We start from the raw sequence: 20,875 nt of genomic DNA, 5'->3' as shown, positions 1-20,875 counted from the left end.
CTTCAAACCTGTTTCCCAGCTGCCTCACCCAGAGGGGACAGTGTCCCTCATCATTTCACCTCCGCTTCACTGATCAGTTCTGAAATCAGACGCTGCCTAGAGGCAAAGACCCCTCCCTTCTAGCTTCCCTCCTGCACCTGGCAGACAGAGTGGTTGTCACTGCCAAGGGGAGTTTGCCTGTGACTTGACATTTTAGTTTGCCCCTGGTTTGAGAAGAGATTGCAGGTGGGGAGGGGGCCTGCATGTGTGTAATGTATTCAGTGACCAAGGCCACGGCAGATTGCATCAGCCATCACCCTGCTCATATGTTAAGCAAGACAATACAAAAGAAGGATGTAACAAACCTGTTTCATGTGAAAATGTTCCCTTTTCCCTGGGATTTGGCTTAATAGTGAAGGGCACAAGTAACCAATATTGTCAGGATCTCTGAGTAGTGTACCCTTGAATTTATTATCTACAAAGTAGGTACAAAATCTTCAAAATGACACACAAACACACTCCCCAGAGTCTGTGTTTGCAAGGCAAGAACCTATATTGCTTGTCGATAGGACACAGCTTAGTTCAGTGGGTAGAGCACCGGCCTAGGAGTCAGGAGCTCAGACACTAATCTGCTGTGTGACATTAGTCAAGTCACTTACCTTTGGTGCTTCACTTCCCACATTTGTAAAGCAGGAATGATTGTACTTAGCTCACCTTTCTAAAGCGTTTTGAGCTCCAAGGGTAAAAATTGCTAAGTTCGGTCATTGCTGGGAAGCGCTTATATTCTGTGGCCACGAGTGCTATAGTAAATCCTAGGGTAGATGATCTCGCCCCCAGGAATTCCAGGAGACCAAACAGAGCTTTCCACCTAGGCTAAAAAAGGGGCTCTTTCCATTTCACTTCACCTGCTGCTCCTCATAGCATTCCCCTTCAGTCTCTTTTAAACTCTGTTTGTTGCTGTACAAACATGGTCTGGAGAGAGGATTCTGGACCTTCTCTGGCCCCTTCCAAACACACCTGAGAGCAAACAGTAGTTACTGATTACACACAAATCAGGGGCCTCTTTTCCAAGTGGCAAACTGAGGTGGTTTAGTAAGAGGGTCCTTTTCCCTGGAGTGGCTGCCATATTGTGTGCCAGAATCTGTAAGCTTTCATTTAAAAAAAAAAGTCTAGCCTTTACGGTTGTGAAGATAACGTTGCAAGCATAAATCATGTGTAACCAATGCAGTGATGTCAATCAGAGCCTGCTGGCATCCTGAAGAAATGGTTCTGAGAGGTATGGACTGCCCTTTTTCATTATAAAGGGATATTAATGTCTGCAGCCTGCACACACACACATTTAAATGCAGCCTTGTTAACTAGTGGACTGCTGCTCAAAGTGCACACAAAGGAGAGTGACAATCATAGTCTGAAGATCTGCACAATGTATTGTGAGTGGCATCTGATTTTGTATCATGAGTAAGTGGAGCTTTGGGTAGGGTTGCCAACTTTCTATTTGCACAAAACTGAACACCCCCTGCCCTGCCCCTCTTCCAAGGCCCCGCCCATGCCCTGGCCCTTCTCCTAGTGCCCCCCCTCCCCACTCCATCCCCCAACCCCTCTGTCGCTCGCTGTCCCCAACCTCACTCACTCACTCATTTTCACCTGCCTGGCTCAGGGGGCTGGGGTACAGGAGGGGTTGAGGGCTCTGTCTGGGGGTGCGGGGCTGAGGATGGGGGTTTTGGGGTGCAGGAGGATGCTCTGAGCTGGGATCGAGAAGTTTGGAGGGCGATCAGGGCTAGGGCAGGGGGGTGGGGCGTGGGGGGGAAGAGGTCCAGGGGTGCAGGCTCCGGGTGGTGCTTACCTCAAGCAGCTCCTGGCCAATGGGAGCTGCAGGGCAGGGGCAGCTAGTGGAGCCTCCCTGGCTGCCCCTACGCATAGGAGCTGGAGAGGGGACATGCCAGCTGCTTCCCGGGAGCCGCGCGGCGTGGAGGCTAGCAGGGAGCCTCCAGCCCTGCTGTGCGGCGCTGCCAACTGGACAGTGAATGGCCCGCCAGGATCCCCTTTCGACCACGTGTTCTGGTCGAAAACTGGACACCTGGTCACCCTAACTCTGGGAGAGTATCACAATGTACTCTTTTCCTAGTCTGCCTCCAGCCCATCCTTTCTGCCCATTCCTGGCCCCCATGTCTCTAACTGTGGCTGACGATGCGGCTGCTGAATCAAGAGTCTGTAACAAATACTTGCCCTTGGTGAATCCATGCTGACTGTTCCTGATCTTCCTTCCAGTGCATGTTTTACACTTTTTGATAGGTACAGCTGTGTGTATACTCTCCTCCTCCCCCCCCCCCCCCAACTCCCCCTCCATCTATCACATTTTATTTCTCCTGGTCCTGCTTTCCTCCCCCTTTGAGTTGTTTTGCTCATGCAACTCATCGGGGATATTCTTTATTATAGTGGAATAAGACAGCATTCTCACTCTGCTCCTAACATAAGGTACATGCGTTATGTCTGGTCCAAGCTTACCTCCTTCCTGGGAATTTACTTGATTGTGAACTTAAATAACAACAACCAAACAGAAACCTCAGACTAAGCTTTCTCCTGAGCTCAGCTGTTCATTGGATGTTCCTTTGCCTCAGAGGGAAACTTGAACCCGTTTTATTCTGAACTGGACCTAGAAAGACCCACCTGCTAGCATGAGTCAGCAGAAATAGGGCTGTAGCATCTGACATGTGGGTGACTCGCCACATGAGACATGCATTGCCAGGTGGTATCCCAGAGCCTGCTGTCATATTAGGGAGTTGGTTTTGCTGTATTGCACTCTTCAGTCAGCTTGTGTTCCTATGTGGTAGACTTCCATGCTAGTTTCAGTTTTACTCTCTTAGCCATCTCCATTGCTAATGCTCCTTGGCCAGTAATAGAAGTCAAATCTATTTAGATAATAAAACCCTTTCTCTGAACCATCCACAAATGAATCCTCCTTGAATCTCCTAGTCCTTTCCAGATTGGAGATTTCAAGAGAGGGTTAAGAAATCACATTGAGATGGGAGGCCTGCTACCTCCACTTCAACTTTAATGGCAGTCTCAGTCACTAGTGGGGATGAGAAATGGCACATATCCCAGCTCAAAGGAGGCAATGCCTGTCCAGCGGTGTGGTGACTGAAACTGCACAGCCAGTCAATACAGGATTCTCCCAGCAACAGTGTGGTCTCAGCCTGAAGGAGAATGTGTTCCTTCTGGGATCTGAAGTAATTGGTTCCCCTTTCTCATCTGTCACTGTTTTCTTTCCCCTAGCCTGTCCCACTGGTTCCTTTAAAGCATATGTGGGAGATGCCCCCTGCAGACTCTGCCCCACCCACAGCCACGCTCCAGTGCCAGGCTCCAGTGAATGTGCCTGCCAAAGCCGATACTACCGCTCTGCTTCGGACACATCTGACACCCCCTGCACTGGTAAGTGTTTGGGTAGAGTATGTGAGGGGAGGAAGAGGGATGGCCAATGATTCCGGGGAGTCTCTGAGTCATCGCCTCTAAGAGCCCCTGAGAAAGACAGAATAATTTCTCTTCACTCTTTTCCCCTGCAGGAATCTGGGGGGCACCACTTCTAATCCACTACAGCGTATGTCTACCCACCAAATGTATTGAAGACATTTCATTAATCCCATATATTATATACAATTCTCAATATAGTAGATACAAAAACCTGCATTAAAAGAACATTTATGTTGCAAAATCAGGCTCTCAGAAATTAGGAAATGTCAGAATTCAGTTTGCCCAGGCAACCTTAATTCGGCCTCCTTGTGTGTATGCATTATGATACAGTCTTTAATTACATGATCACATAGTATTTTTCTGTAAGGACCCCTGCCTCATTAATTGCACAGGATGATAGTGCTCACTGAATGAGCAGTTACTTCATATGTTGTTTTATCCTCGTTGTACAATGAGTAGCACCAGACTACACACTACTGAAACCCTCCTTGGAAGAAAGAAATATTAATTTCCTCATGGGCTTTCTATGGTGCTTATCTCTATAGTCCAAGTGCTTCACAAACATTCATGAATTTGTCTTCATAACACCCCTGTGAGGAGAGGGAGTATTATCCCCATTTTACAGATAAGGGGCGGAGGCACAGAGAGATTAAGGTCAAAAGTGTCCATTAAATTTGGTTTCCCAATTTGAGATATCTAGGACCTGATTTTTCAGAGTACTTAGTATGATATAGCACTTTATATGTTGAAGCACAACTCCCATTGTCTTCAGTTCATAGATTCCAAGGCCAGTGGGGTCCATTGTGATCATCTAGTCTGACTTCCTGTATAACTCAGGACATAGAACTTCCCCCAAAAATAATTCCTAGGGCATATCATTTAGAAAAACATCCAACATTGATTTTTAAATGGTCAGTGATGGAGAATCCACCATGATCTTTGGTAAATTGTACCAATGGTTAATTACTCTTGCTGTTAAAAATTCATGCATTCTTTCCAGTATTTATGCATTCCGTTCCTTCCTTTGCATTCTGAATTTGTCTAGCTTCAACTTCCAGCTATTGGATGTGTTATACCTTTCTCTGCTAGACTGAACATCTCATTATTAAATATTTGTTCCCCATATGGGTACTTATAGCCTGAAATCAAGTCACCCCTTAACCTTCTCTGTGTTAATCTAAATAGATTGAGCTCCTTGAGTCTATCACTATAATAAATGTTTTCTAATCCTTTAATCGTTCTCGTGGCTTTTCTTTGAACCCTCTCCAATTTATCAACATCCTTCGTGAATTGTGGACACCAGAACTGGACTCAGTATTCCAGTAGTGGTCACACAAGTGCCAAATACAGAGGTAATATAACCTCTCTGCTCCTACTTGAGATTGGCCTGTTTATGCATGCCAAGTTTGCATTAGCCCTCTTGGCAACAGCATTACTCTGAGAGCTCGTGTTCAGCTGATTATCCACCATGACCCCCAAATCTCAGAATTACTACTTCCCAGGAGAGAGTCCCCCATCCTGTAAGTATAACCTATTTTCTTTGTACTTAGGGCAGCTGTGAGCGCTCAGCACTTCTCCAAATCAGATCCCTGGGTCTCAAGTTGGGCACCCAAAAAATTAGGAACACACAATTAGTGACCACCTGTGAAAAATTTGGCTTAAGTGACTTGCCCAGCATCACACAGGAACTCTGTGGCAGAGGCAGGGTTAGAATTCAGATTTCCAGGGAAGCATTCACCTGTTTTAAACATGAGATGATCCTTTCTCTTCTTGCAGTCCCTTGCATCATTCATTGCACACCTTTCAGCTTTTGCAACAAATGAGGCAACAGTCCTACAGACAACAGATTCCTTCAATTCACCACCCGGATTCATATCCAGTGGATGTCCATCCTGTGCACTGAATGAGATAGGGGTCCTTTGGAAAAAATAGTATATGAACATTGGCCAGTTTATGAAGGCCTACACTCATCTTGCAGGCATTTCTCTGTTTGTCTGTTCATCTGTAAAGTGATAACTTGTGAATGCCAAGTAGGAGCAATTTCAAAATTTCAGGGAATGTTCTAGGCATCAGTGTCCAGAACCCTATTGATATTTGGGGAAAACAGAAAAACAAAAGGGGACACATGGAGCCCTTGCAGCACTTTGCTATAGCATGCTTAATGCAGACAGAATGTTCAGAGAATTTAGCTACCAGACTGTAACAAGTCTCTACTGAACATGTGCATACTGAGATTTTAAAAAGGCTCATAAATTGGATGGCTTTCTATGAGAACAACACAAGGCTCATCCCTGACAAAAAGCCACCACCTTGCTAAATTTCAAGTCCTTGCTCCAAAGCATGGGGGTGCTAGAGCTCTTATAAGAAAAGAAAATTTGAATAGGGACAAAACAATGTATTTGTCCCTAGCCTCCTTCTAGGAAACAGCTGAAACATTTTTTGCAGAGGAATGAGAAATAAGGAACTTGTCCTCTTTTTCTCTTTCCTTTTCTTTCTTTCTCTCTGTCATTCTTTTGTAGGTTTTTAATATCTCATTTTCCTCTCTTGTAGGCACTCCCTCCGCCCCCCGGGATGTTAGCTACGAGATCATTGGCTCCAATGTGCTCCTGACCTGGCGCTTACCCAAGGACCTGGGTGGCCGCAAGGATGTCTTCTTTAATATCATCTGCAAGGTGTGCCCGACGGGGTCTCCAGGGCCCTGCGTGCGCTGTGGGGACAGCATTCAGTTTGAGCCACGCCAGGTGGGGCTAACAGAGAGTCGTGTGCAGATCTCCAACCTGCTGGCCCGTGTGCAGTACACATTCGAGATCCAGGCCGTCAACCTGGTGACCGAGCTGAGCCCAGAGGCACCCCAATATGCAGCCATCAACGTCAGCACCAGTCAGTCAGGTGAGGAGGCCTGTTCATCTGACTCTTATCCCTCCTACTGCTTTCTCTCATTCCTTCCTTTACATTCCGTGCCTTGTAGCAGTCATGGCTTTGACTTGTTTGGCTGTGTGCTGTACTTCATCTTGACCTGCCACTTCTGAATGGTTCCTGTGTGCCCCTCTCTCTGCTGCTCCCTTTTTTCCCTTCCCCTCTTGGTGGAGAAGCTGAGTTTAGCTGCCAGTGTGAATGGGCAAGAAGAAACAAGGAAGTGTCAGAGGCAGGAGATGGCCCAGAGGGAACAGCAGTGAGCGAAGTATCTCCACTGGTCAGAGGAGCAGCTGCTTCATTGTGTGATGCAGGAGCCACTGTCATCGTTTGTCAGGGGCCCTGCGAGTTTTAAGCTGCTGCAGAAGATTTAGCATTTCTTCGCCTTTTCATCATCCCCTCTATCTCCTGCTCTTCTTCGTTTTCCCTTCGACCCCCCCTTCCTCTCTCTAGTTCATCTTTCTTCCCTTAAGTCACTCTTCAGTTTCCTTCTTAAAAAGAGTGAATCTCCTGTTTGTCTTTACTTCTCCTCCTGCATCTCTTCAGCTCCTCTCCTGTCCCCTTCCCTCTCTCTGGATTCCATTTCAGTTCATATTTCATGACTCCTTAACAAACATCACTGGGAATTCACCAACTGTGCCCGTCTGTGTCTTAGTGTCTGTCTCGAAAGAGAAAAAGATGACAGCTGGGCACAGCATGATAAAATATAGTATATATGAATGGCTGTATCCACCACTGAAGTGCATCTACCTCTAGGATGCACAACTGTTCAGGTCAGTAGACAAAAAGGAAAAACACATCAATGCCAACTGCTGTGGGAATGCCAGGGTGAAAGAATGCAATGACCCAAGCTGAAATTTAGTCAAGACTCAGAAAAAGAGGTTAACACCCCATTTTACAAAAACTGTCATGGATTCTTCTACTGGCCAAAGTTTCCTTTTTTCTAACCTTCAGTGCCATGGTGCTAAAGAATGATCCTGGGATGTTATTTCCCTGTGGATGGGAAATGGTATTTGCCCAGATATTACACTGATGACTGCCATCTAAATGTCTGTTATAATAATAATGAAAGGGGTGTGATCCTGGAAGCATCATGACTAGAACTAATTGCCCAAGTCCTGCTGAGACTTGGATCCAAAGAATGTCATATTGCAATGTGGATGCAGTCAAGCCTTAGACATGAGTGAGAAGGTCTGTGTAGTGCAGTATGGACATATTAGTATGGCTGTGCAACCCAGCTCCAGCAGTTGAAAACCCAGGTTTACACTGTAATTCAGACTCTCAAGCATGGGCTTGGGAAACACCAAGTTCACAAACTGGGTCCCACCGACTCAGGTTTACAATGCAGTTTAGAAGTACCCTGAGAGACCAGTTGGTTGTCTGGGCAGCCCTGGAGGTGGTGAGTGAAGGGTTGCAAAGCCTATCAGAGTGATGGACAGAATAGAGGAAGCTAGTATATGGAGGGGAGATGGCAATAAAATCAGGAGAATCCTGGATTGTTGCAGAAGGGCTGTACTTGGCTGAGAGTGGAGGGACTCTGAAACCTGACTTACAAAGGTAGCCTGAGAGAACTGAATGCACATATTTGGCTCTGCTAAGTGACAGCTAGAATTGGGTGGGGACATGGCAACTCTCTACAAGGGTGTACATAGCTAGAGAGAGAGGAATTGTTCTCGGGTGGGCTGGGGGTGGGGTATAATCAGGAGTAATGGGATGAAATGGAGCAAAAGGGGGAACAATTTAAATTGAATATCAGGAGCTGTTTGCTACCATTGAGCTCTATTAAACTCCTAATTAGACTCTACTAATTAGACTCCCCAGAGAAGTGGTGGAAGCCCTATTGCCTAAATCATGTAAAATTAGGCCTGGACAAAGCCCAAGAGAACATACTATAGGGAACTATTCTGCCCTGGCTGGGGACCAGACGTGAACTGTGCTAATAGGTCTATTCCTGCTTTAATGTATGGGTTCTGCAGAGCGTCTTGCTGTGAGGACAGGGAGAGGTGGATAATGCTCCCCGCGAGCAGAGAGGAGGCTGCAGGTGAGCTCTGGCTGGATCATGAACATGTGGCCGGGTCACTTATATGACTTGGGGGGATTCCAGGTTTTTGAAAGGAAAAAATCTAGGGCACAAATTGCTTTCTGAGGTGCTGGAGGGTGTTAGGCATCTGGTGGGGGATTTTCTGCCCCATCGCTCCCGTTAGCAGGGAAGCAGCGATTGGCAGAGGTTATGTGGGATACCTGGCCCCTCCAAGAGTGGCGCCACAAGTGGCTGCTTGGGTATTTTGTGCCTCTGGCCCCAGACACAGGGAGAGCTGACTCCTGTGGGAGGGTGGTTCCAGGTGGTATCTCTGAACTCTGCTGGGGGGAGGGCAGGTGGCATATTAACCTCCCAAATGATTTCCCCTGCTCTCCGCCATTTCCCATCCCTGCCTCATTTGTGTGAGTCAGCAGTGGTGGAATCTAGTGTAACCTCTTCCCTCTGGCTCTGCCTGTGAATCACCAAGTCTCCTCTTTTCCTTTGCTCATGCCTGACTTGTTTGTCCTGTTCTGCAGCCCCCCTTTTCCTCTTGGCTTGTGGGGGCTGGTCTCTCATGCTCCAGAATGGTCTCAGGGGAGCAGCTGTCCTGACAGGCTCCTCTCCAGAGCTGCAGTGTGCACTGGATGGTTATTGTGGTTGGGTCCTTTTTTACCTCTACTCTTCCCCAAGATCATTAGCAATGAGCTTGAGATGAGCTGCCCTCAATTCATAGTGACAGCTCACGCTAACGAGGCCTCTGTTCCTCTGTCACGTGGCCTGTCTCACTCCTGACCCCTCCCTTCAGCCCCCTTGGCAGCTTTTCACTTTAGCTTAGATTTTCTTTTTTTATTGTTACACACAGATGGACTCTCAGCTCTTCCACTCCAAGAGAGACAGGGAAGCGGGTTGGATGGAATGGATGAGAGGACATGGAGAGATGAGGAGCGAGAAGTTGGGGGACAGAATTTCTGAATGAAAGGGTGTAACACTCATCTCCTCTCCATTGAATTAAGGGTAGCCAGACAAAGAATCTTCAGCCCCAGCAGCCTTTATATCTCCCCTTTGGCCCTGCACTAACCACAGGTTCTCTCACTCCCCTCTATGGCTGGGTGCATATATTCTTCGCATCCACTCTTCCCTCTTCCACATGCCCAAGAAAACCTGAGGACAATATTCTGTTCTTGGAACAATTTCTCTCCTTTACTCTCCTCCATTTAGCCGTATTTCCCATTCCCTTGTTCTCTGTTTCCAAGATGACTGCCGCTTTAAGAGTTTGGCTACACCTAGTGGCTCACTGTCTCCTGCTCCACAGTTAGAGATGGGATCTGATGATCGCTACATCAGTCATTTCCATGGCATCCAATGATGATGTCCCATCTCTGGAAGGGGTTTCATTTAAGGTAGGGCACAAGGGACTGACACAGGAAAACTCTTCACACTTACATCCTTGCAGTATAATTTGACTTGATCTTTTCCAGCAAGCTGCTATCCCAAAACAGTTTGGAGAGTAAAATGGCATGCTTGCTGGGATAACTAGGAGAGGGAGGAAAATATTCAAAGATAAGGCAAGATAGAAAAGTCATGTTCAGCTGAGGTTTGAGGTTTTAAGATGGATAGATAAAGAGGTGGAGGCCATTCCAGAAAACAGAAGCTGCAGAGGAGAAGGATTTTCTATGAATAGTGTTGCGGTTGTGTAGTGGGAAGGATGGGAGGCTGCCACATGGCAAGCAAAAAACCTGTGGAACCTACTGCCATAATATGTTATTGAGGCCAAGAGCTTCATAGGATTTAAAAAAGGATTATTTATTTATATAGATTACACCATTTGAAGTTACAATATCTATCCTTATGCTTCAGGGCATAACTATCTCCATGTGAAAGCGGTCAGAAAGAAACTTCCCCATGGTTATTCCAAAATTGTCCATTAGGGGGTTTCCTGCCCCTTCCTCTGAAGCCTCTGCTACTGGTCATTGTCAGAGACAGGATTCTGGACTAGATGGACCACTGCGCTGATCTAGACTGGCATTTCCTGTGTTGCTAGAAAGTGGGGAAAGGGATAAAGAGATTGGCTGGAGCAAGTCCATGGAGTGTTTTAAAAGCAAGGAGAGTGTTTTGGGGTATTTTTAAACTGAATCCTGAAACAAAAGAGAGCTAATGAAGCAGTCTGAAGACGGAGGTGATGTGGTCAGGCTTCCTCGTAGCTGTGAGAAAATAGTCAGCAGCATTCTGTCCATGCTGGAGTCAGAGCAATGGGACTTGGGGATGCCAGCCAGAGACAAGGGAGCTGCAGTAATCATAGCAAGAGAATCTGAAGGGCTGGGTGAGGGTTTCAGCAGAGGCTGAGCGGAGGCAGTGACATTCAAGGGCAATGCTGCAGGGGGTCATTCAGCAGATTTTCAGGCTGATGGGCTGTATGAGGAGGAGGAGAAGACTTTAGAGTAAAGAATGATGCCAAAGTTACTGACTGTGAAATCAAATGGAAGTTCTGGGTTTAGCCGGGAAATGTACTAGAGGATGTTCTTCTTGCCCAGGAGAAGCACATCTGACTTAGCTGGTAGAAGGTGAGACAAAAACTACAAATTTTCTTAGTCAAAACAGAAAGGGAACATGGAGACAGAGAGTGTATTACAGGCTGTCAGAAGACTACATTTACAGATTAGTATAATCAGCATATAGCTGACAGATGAAGTGCAGTTCTGCTATGAAAATTGACTGGACACATGAATCGCAGGGCTCCATATTCATTGTCTCTCATTGATTGCAGATCAAAAGAGCTCATTTTGGAAGTAAATTTTTTTTCCTAATTGTTAACTCTGAAAGCTCAGCCTGGGCTCTGAGAATCAAGCTGGGTTGTTTTCTTCTCACACATCATCACCAGTAATAAAGATTCTGCAAGGCAAATTTTTCCCTCAGTGAGAGTTGTCTCAGCTTAGGGTACATCTACACTACAGCACGAACAGCACAGCTACAGTGCTACCGCAGCACTGTAGTGTACGCTTCCTACATCAACAGAAGGCGTTTTTCTGTTGGTGTAGTAACAAGCTACTGCCTTGAGAGGTGGTAGCTAGGCCAATAGAAGATTTCTCCCTTGGACTTAACTGTGTCTACCATGGGGATTAGCTCAACCTCACTACATTGCACAGGTGCAAAATTTTTCACAGCCCTGAGAATATTGCTAGATAGACCTAAATTTTTGGTATAGACCAGGTCTCAGTTGTCTTCAGAGGGTTTAAAGAGGTATAACTGACTGGAACTTAGTAAAAGATTCCGTGGATGACGCACAAGATGGAATATGCTCCAGTTCCCTCTCTCTGAGCTGTGTTGTCTCTGCAGGCTGAACAGAAAAAGAATGTGCCATATTTCACATTTCAGATTACAGAGCACTTTGGATAAGGGCAAAGATACATTGCTCAGGAGGGTAGAAGTAGATGGAAAATAGCAGAGAATGGAACCTAGTGGTACCCAAGGAGAAGTTTCTGCACAAAAGTGGAATGACAGCTAGGGACAAAAAGGGGTGTTATTTGATATGCAGACACAGAACAGTAGAGTAGTAATAATAAATAAATATTTTGCCTTTCTAAATTGCTGTCCATCCAAAGAACTTAAAGTGCAACATCCTGACAGGATCTGAGACCCCTGAATAGCTAGGGAAGTGACTCAGGGAGATGGACAGAACAATGTTGAAGCCTGCAGTGAAGGCCTGCAGGCCAACAAACAGAGGAACTGGTTAAGTGCACAGAGGAAAGTCATTTCTGTGCTGTGTCCAGGCTGAAATCTGTTCAGGATAAGGATGTGTGAAAGGTACTTGGAGAAAAAACAGGTTCCTCATGCATTTTGCTGGGAGAGGGAAATTTAGTGATGGGATTGCTGGGAATGTAAGTCAAGGATAAAAGAGAGTTTGACAGTGATAGATTTGTGGAAAGTACTAGAGGAAAAAGACTTGTCGACAATGGCAATAATATAAGGAATTCATTTGGGGAGATAGGACCAAAATATAGAAGAGGGAAGAGAGTCAAGAAAGAAGTGGTTTTCTCAAGGCACTTGGTGCTGCTGGAAGCTGCTGTGGAGAGAAGAAGGAGAGCATCAATGTAGAGGCCTGCACAGGGTGCATAGTCCCTATAACTGAAGGAGTCAGAGATGGAGAGGACTTCAAAGGAAAGAAGTTCAAAGGTGGCTTCAACATGCATGTCATATCTCCAGTGACATTATATCAGAGGAGAAGAAACTGCTGAGTGTGGGAAAGTCATAGATCTGGGAGGGGAGGGAGTTATCAGATGTGATAGACCACAGAGAATTTGAGAGGGCTGAAGAAAGAGAAGAGTTTGAAGGAGAGAATGAATTTGAATCCACCTGAGTTTTGGTGTGACAGCAATAACAGCTCCTCATTGGAGGGCTGAGTCTGACCGAAGAGGGAAGTGAGAGGGGTGGACTGGGTGGGAGTGGGAGGAGCAGAAAGAAGTCCAGGAAGGTGTCCTAGTTCTACATGTTCATAGCCTTGTCTGGTTCTTTCATTTTCATGAAATTCAAAACTTAACTTATAGGCAAATCATCAATACATGCTAGATTTACCGCTCACCTGTGAGAGAGTTTAGTATCCTGAGAACCTAACAAATAGTTAACATTACTAACCAATTAAACAGCGTCTTAATTGATTTAATAATGTCTGTTCATCTCATCACTTACCAATTTATGTGAATACTTTGACCTTCATGTCATTTCCCAGTCACAACAAGAGAAACTCTAATGGTAACTAGATTTATTAACTGCCAATAAATGTGATTACTAGTACAGAATATTTCAGCTCAGTGTATCAATTTTCAACATCTGTGTTACTCAGAATGCAGTTTTCCTAACACTACCATACTCAGTTTCAGTAAATCTTATCTGTGGGTCTTGGGAAACTACATTCATGGGTGGACAGTAAACAGATGAAAGCCAACATTTTCAAAAGTGTTAGGTTTTAGACACCTCCATTTTTGGTTGCCCAATTTGAGGCACTTTGGGCTTGGCCTTCTGGCATGCTAACCACTGACAACTCTGAGAACCGAGAGGGGTCAGCAAAAAAATCTAAAAATCAGGGCTAAGTTGGCAAAAGTTGGGCACACAAAATCAGAGGCATCTCTTGGAAAATGTGGCTATTTTACTCTTAATTTATGTGAGTCCTTATGCTTGTTACAAGGGAATCCCCTTTTTTGTGGATTGGTGTTAACAAAATACTGATGAACAGCAAAGGAATTACTTACCAATCAAATCCATAGAGCTAGTCCACAATCTTCAAAAGTGACTAGAAAACTTGGATGCCTCAATTTTTGTGTGCCCACCTTGAGACACTTTCAAAGGTCCTGATTTTCCAGAGGATGGATGTGCAGCGCTTCCTGAAAATCAGGACACCATTTAAGGTGTCTCAAGTTGGGCACCAAAAAGTCAAAGTACCCAGAGTCACTAACAGAACTGGAAAATCTTGGCCTCTCTCCTATGGCAGCTCTTTTTCAGGCCCAACAAACTTCCCTGGGGAATTGATTTATGTCTAGAGCAATTATTAATTATAGTTCATATTATTAATTGTCTCCACCAAATTAGAATACTGGCTCCAAATACAGATACTAATGTAAGGATAAAGACGTGCTATCCCTAAATGATGCTGTTTGCATGTTGATCTGGCCCCCACAAACACATCTCAGTGTCTTGGCTGTTCCAGCTGTTGTGCGCTGTTTCTTCAGGAAAACACTGTTGTTCATCCTTTGCAGATGGCCTATCAGGAAGAGCTTGTTAATTGAAGAGTCTTCTTTGCTTCTTGGAGATTTTTTGTTGATGTTAGTTGAAGTTCATTGTACATAGGCACGAGTCTTTGTTGCTTCCGTCTTTCCTGGTTGCTATGAAAACTCTAGGCCAGGCCTCTTTTGGGTAGAGTTATTTGAGCAATGTGTCAGGTTAGTGGTTCCACACTTTCTTGGAGTGTCTCATGTGCAAAATAAAGTGGACAAGATTTTGACCATGACTAACTGCCTTTCTATTGTGGTGGAGGTGTCTTTATCAAGCTTGTTGGTGGGCAACATTGGCACACAAACAATACTGGTAATTGAGAAATCTCTTTTCTTAAAACTTTTTTTCATATCTTCAGTTTAACTTGGTAAAATTTAATGCTGCATGAGATCCCATCAGTGTCAGTAGTTCATTTATATGAATGCCTTGAAAGTCCATTTACAAATGACCTCCCCCGCACCCCGTACTTCTTGTGTATCTCCCACCAAAAGTCCACTCTCTTTTTATGCCCCTGCAGCCCTGCTTCCTCACATACCATTCCCAAGCCACAAGCATAAGGCCCATGTGTGCAGTGAGGTGTGGTGAGGTAGAGGGACCCCGACAAGGGTCATAAAGTCTGTAGGGATGGTGTGACTCCTGACTAGTCTCATGAGTATCACCTGGAAAGTCACGTGTTGATCCAGGTGGAGTGTATTACAGTGCACTTCCTAAGGTCTGTAGGTTCTCTTCCTAAGGCTCTTGGGAGCATTAGTGATTCTCCACTGCTGCAGACCTCAGGGAGTCTCACCATCTTTGTCCCCAGCTTCTTTCATTCCCCAATTCCTTGCTTTAACTATCTTTAAAACTAAGGACATTCTCATCCACAAAAAACATAGCAAAAACAAGGTAAGGTTGGAGGCACATGTCAGTGGTTTGAGTGGGTATTACTGTTCAGGAATAGGAGAGTTAAAAATAAAACAAAACACAAATCTGTCCATTATAGGAAAGCCAGGGAATGTTGTTTTTTCTCAGACAAGGCATCCAAGCTACCTTAACTCTGATCCATTGTGATGCCATAAAAACATTAAAAAAAACTTATTATCTTCTCCATCCATAACAAAGAGCTTCACTTACCAATGACCACAAAAAACAGAATGCCTCAGTCTTTCATATGTAGTGGTTGTGCTGTCTCATGGCTTCCTTTACTGCCAGATATGGTACATGTACAAGAATTTTCCATATACCTGATTAGACAAGTAGCATACTGAAGGCAATCATTTCCCACTCTTCATAAAGGGCCTGATCTCATGATATGTTATAGGCACCTGTGATTTCAGGTGGCAGCCAATTAAGCAAGTGTTATTAGACACAGAGATATCATGTCTCCATATATAAACCTCATGTGAAAAGAGCAAAAGTTAGATCAGTGACAAACCATCACACTTAGTTTTGGAGACATGTATGCATGAAATAAATTATAAAACCAATGTTCTGGGGTGCACATTTTTGATAGTCCAGAAACAAAAAAGGGAAGATGGTAGACTGGCTTTCCTGTGGAGGCAGAATTAGTGTGGTGTGGAGTAGGGTCCTTATTTAAAAAGAGCAGCCTTAAACTCTGCAGTCCCTGGTTTTCTAACATTGGGGGGTTATTTAACTAAATAATTCCTGATGGGAGCTCTGCACTCATTCTACTGATACATACCTGTGACCTTAACTTCACCTTAAGAAGTGGAGAGAACAGAAAGCTAAATACTTTTACTTGAATTTCCATCTTTGACAGGGTTACTGGTCTAGTGGCAAAGGGGAAGCAGTAAATGTGATATATCGTGATTTTATTAAGGCTTTTGACACTGTCCCTCATGACAGGTTTCAGAGTAGCAGCTGTGTTAGTCTGTATTTGCAAAAAGAAAAGGAGTACTTGTGGCACCTTAGAGACTTACAAATGTATTTGAGCATAAGCTTTCGTGAGCTACAGCTCACTTCATTGGACATCCGATGAAGTGGAGCTGTAGCTCACAAAAGCTTATGCTCAAATAAATTGGTTAGTCTCTAAGGTGCCACAAGTACTCCTTTTCTTTTTGTCCCTCATGACATTCTCATAAGCATTCTCATAAGCAAATGTGGTCTAGATGAAAATACTATAAGGTGGGAGAGCAACTATTTGAAAGACTGTACTCAAAGTGTAGTTATCAATTGTTCGCTCTCAAACTGGGAGGGCGTATCTAGTGGGGTTCCGCAGGGGTATGATCTGGGTCCAGTACTTTTCAATATTTTCATTAATGATTTGGATAATGGAATGGAGAGTATGCTTATAGAATCTGCGGATGAAACCAAGCTGGGAACAGTTGCTATCACTTTGGAGGGCAGGATGAGAATTCAAAATGACTTTGACAAATTAGAAAATTAATCTGAAGCCAACAAGATGAAATTCAATAAAGACATGGAAAATACCACATTTAGAAAGAAAAATCAAATGCACAGCTACAAAATAGGGAATAATTGGCTAGGTGGTAGTACTGCTGTCAAGGGTCTAGGGTTTATAGTGGATTACAACTGAATATGAGTCAACAATGTGATGCGGCTGCAAAAAAGGCAAATATAATTCTGGAGTCTATTAACAGAAGTGTACTTTGTGAGACATGGGAGGTAATTTTCCTGCTCTATTTAGCACTGGCCAGGCCTCAGCTGGAGTACTATGTCTAGTTCTGAACACCATACTTTAAGAAAGATTTGCACAAATAGGTGAAAGTCCAGAGAAGAGCAACAAAAATGATAAAAGGTTTAGAAAACCTGACCCTTGAGGAAAGGTTAAAAAAACTGGGCATCCTGAGAAAAGAAGACTGAGGGGGGACCTGATGACAATCTTCATATATGTTAAGGGCTGTTATAAAGAGGACAGCGATCAATTGTTCTCCATGTCCTCGGAAGGTAGGACAAGAAGTAATGGGCTTAATCTGCAACAAAAGAGATTTAAGATAAAAATTAGGAAAAACTTTCTAACTATAAGGGTAGCTAAGATCTGAAATAGGTTTCTAAGAGAGGTTGTGTTGTGGAATCCCCATCACTGGAAGGTTTTAAGAACAAGTTGGACAAACACCTGTCAAGTATGGCCTAGGGTTTGCCTCAGCCCAGGGGGCTGGACTAGATGACCTGTTGAGGTCCCTTCCAGTCCTGTATACCTATGATTCTTTTATGTCTCCTTTGCAGGTATTTTACAAGCTTTGTCCCTGAAATTTTGTTTATTAAATTTGGAATTCACTGGTGAAAGTCATGCTAATTTGAGTTACTTTATTGTTATTTTCATTAAAACTATTTTACTCTTTCATACTTCTTTGCCTTAAAATGTAGCTGCTCAGCTTCATTATGAAACATAATGGAAATGGGCATATAAAATACACTGGTGTATGTAAATGTTAAAATGTATGTACATTCAATCTAAAATGCTGGTAAATATTGTTTATTTTGGGAGGCCTATGGTGTCCTCTTTGAGGTGAGCTGGGTATATCGGGGGATTATAGTCTGATGGTGATTGGGGGTTAGGAATGGAAAGCATATGGAGGTCCAGGATGGAAAGGTGAAGATCCATATCTAGTACCATGATTATTTCAGGACACTTATACAAAATTAGTAATAAAAAACAAAGGAATGGGCCTGAAACCTGGCCCTTAGAGGCAGTGGGGGGTGGGGGGGTGGAGAGTGCACTTTTGGCTGCCCATGCAGTATGTGCCATCATAGGGCCAGTTATCAACCCTGCTGCTTTTCACAAGCATTAACAGAAACATTACAAATAGTTTTAAAAGTCCTATCGCACTTTTTGCAGCAGTGGGGTGTTCTTGGTCAAATTCCAACCAAAGTAATTACGTTCTACCTCCCTAAAATTCTCCTTGCAGCCATGTCTGGGTACAATGTTCTCAGTTGTGTCCTGAAGTCTTGCATGGTGGTGGTGTGCACTGTTAAACAGTTGTTTAGTTCTTTCCCAGATACCCGCATTTCACTGCAGATGAAGCAACTCCTTTGTGTACAAACCTGTGTTTAAAAGGAAAGTGCTATCATTCTGAGAATGAAAGGAACAGGAGAGATGTAAAATATTTTATTGTAACGCTTGGCTCACATTCTGCTTTCACTTACATTATTTGAACTGGTTCCTACTTGCCTGAGCTGGTTAAACTCCTTTGATTTGCTTCTTCCTGACTAATTTTATCTCGTTGGATATGAAAAACAATTCTTTTATCTTTCTTGCAGGTGGGAAGGAAGAAGAGCCATTCTGTGGCTTTGCTTCTTTGCCAAATGTCCCTGCTTTTCTCTCCACCCATCCCAGGTGTTCACACATTCGGGGGCTGGCTGATCAGAAGTGTTTGTTGGGAATTTTCTGTCAGAATCACCTGCCAACAGAAAATGGCATTTTTGCAAAAACAAAATTTTCCATGAGGAAATTTCAGTTTTGCCAGAAAATTTGAATTTTCTGTTGAGAAATTCAAAATGATGTTGCCTTGCCTGCCCGGGGAACTCTTGTCAATTTCACTTTCCACCCCCAGGGAGAAAGTAAAATTGACAGGAGCCTTCCAGGCAGGCAGCTGGCACCTCAGCACATCCCATTTTGGTTCTCCTGAAATGGATGTTTCCTGGAAATTCCTTCTCATAAAAAAGCTGTTTATTAATTATTATTATTATTATTGTTCATCTAGTTCAGGATGAAAAAAGGTTCAAAAAAGCATAATTTTTATGGGAATAAATTTTCATTTCAAGCCAGCTCTATGAATCAGTGCCTACTCACCTCCATGCTCTTGCTTCTCTGCTTAGAGAGGTAATTTCTAGAGGAGCTATTTAGTACGTCCTCAGTTCAGCAGCATGCTTAAGTGTGTGCCTGGTGTTCAGCACGTCAGTACACATGTTCACTTGGTGTATTTGAACGGGCCTATATCTCGGTGATGCAGTTAAAAGCAAGGGAATATGATGGTCAGACAAATCAGTCTAATTTTTTTGGTGTATTATTTTTGAAATAGCTTTTTCCACATCCTCTGTCACTAGGTTGCCTCCCTCATTCAGTAAGGGGCCCACACTTTCCTTGACCACCTTCTTGTTGCTAACATACCTGTAGACACCCTTCTTGTTCCTCTTAACATCCCTTGCTAGCTGCAACTCCAAGTGTGATCTGGCCTTCCTAATTTCACTCCTGCATGCCTGAGCAATATTTTTTATACTCCTCCCTGGTTATTTGTCCAATCTTCCACTTCTTGTAAGCTTCTTTTTTGTGTTTAAGATTAGAAGGATTTCACTGTTAAGCCAAGCTGGTCGCCTGCCATATTTACTATTCTTTCGACACATCGGGATGGTTTGTCCCTGTAATCTCAATAAGAATTCTTTAAAATACAGCCAGCTCTCCTGGACTCCTTTCCCCCTCATGTTATTCTCCCAGGGGATCCTGCCCATCAGTTCCCTGAGGGAGTCAAAGTCTGCTTTTCTGAAGTCCAGGGTCCATATTCTGCTGCTCTCCTTTCTTCCTAGTGTCAGGATCCTGAACTTGACCATCTCATGGTCACTGCCTCCCAGGTTCCCATCCACTTTTTCTTCCCCTACTAATTCTTCCCGGTTTGTGAGCAGCGGGTCAAGAAGAGCTCTGCCCCTATTTGGTTCCTCCAGCACTTGCACCAGGAAATTGTCCCCTACAGTTTCCAAAAACTTCCTGGATTGTCTGTGCACCGCTGTATTGCTCTCCCAGCAGATATCAGGGTGATTAAAGTCTCCCATGAAAACCAGGGCCTTAATAAATCTTAATAAATCATGAGATTTTTTAAAAATAATGAAAATGGGGTTTCTCTTATTTGCCTTCTGGCTTGTGAGCTTTTAGGGGTCATGTTTTCAAGCATGTCTCTCCAACCCTGAGAAGTGATCACTTGCTGTTTAAAGTAAATGAATGCTGAGATTCTCACATCATCACGTCACCTCCCAGAGCTGAGGATTTAAGAGAAGACTCACGATCAGATAACGAGAGTTGGTGACACAGAGTAAGTAATGTACCAGACTGTCCCACCCCAAAGAGACAGAGGCTCTGTATTTATCCCCAGAGTGAGTGCAGTGCTGGGATCACCCCTGACAGCATGCCTCCTGCCCTGAGCTGGAGGGGCCAAAGCAGAGTTCATGTTGAAAGGTCCATTCAGTCCTGGGCCTCTGCGCCAGGATTGCCAACAAAGGGCCTGATTAGTTTCAGGGATAGCAGAGGTTTTGCCATTTGGGCACCTGTCCCAGAAGACACTGGACTGAGACCCAAATGAGAGCAACTTTCATTCTTTACTGACCTAGGGCGGCATTGGAACCAGTGACCTAGGAACGGCTCCAACCCTGTCCCCAAGCCCCCAGACTCATCAAACTCCCTCAGCTCCTGGCTTGCAACTGGTGACCTAGAGGTGAAAGGCCCCATATCTTCTTTCCAGTTGCTCCAACTATCCAAGCCTGTTCTCCATGCCACCTAGCTCTGATTTATGTGCATATGCAGTTGCAGAAATCTTTCAAATTTACCTCCAAGGAGCTTGTGATGTCACACAGGCTCCAGGGAAGCCGTGCTCCTGGGGAAAGCAATAGGCCTAGCATCATCCCCACTTTATAATTGTGGTGGCAGAGGCACAGAGATGCTAATTGACTTGCCCAAGGCAACATACTGCACCAACAGCAGAGCAAAGGTCTCCTGACTCCAAGTCTTGTTTCTTATTCACTGCACTACTCTTCCTTCCCCCTGCTCACTGAATAATCCATGTT

At 44.3% G+C, this 20,875-nt stretch overlaps 1 protein-coding gene across 1 annotated transcript in view; it reads left to right on the top strand.

The window, feature by feature from the left end:
• LOC144259184 (ephrin type-B receptor 5) overlaps nucleotides 1-20,875 on the top strand; it is a 94,581-nt gene that overhangs the window by 59,783 nt on the left and 13,923 nt on the right. Inside the window, exons 4-5 of the mRNA XM_077807363.1 lie at nucleotides 3,253-3,408; nucleotides 5,998-6,336. Of these exons, the coding sequence (XP_077663489.1) occupies nucleotides 3,253-3,408; nucleotides 5,998-6,336 (495 nt within the window). The remainder of the gene's footprint in view (nucleotides 1-3,252; nucleotides 3,409-5,997; nucleotides 6,337-20,875) is intronic.

This window comes from Eretmochelys imbricata, chromosome 1 (assembly GCF_965152235.1).
Source record: "Eretmochelys imbricata isolate rEreImb1 chromosome 1, rEreImb1.hap1, whole genome shotgun sequence".
NCBI lineage: Eukaryota > Metazoa > Chordata > Testudines > Cheloniidae > Eretmochelys > Eretmochelys imbricata.
The sequence above is the reverse complement of the archived record's forward strand: the minus strand, read 5'-3'. Positions and strand labels throughout refer to the sequence as shown.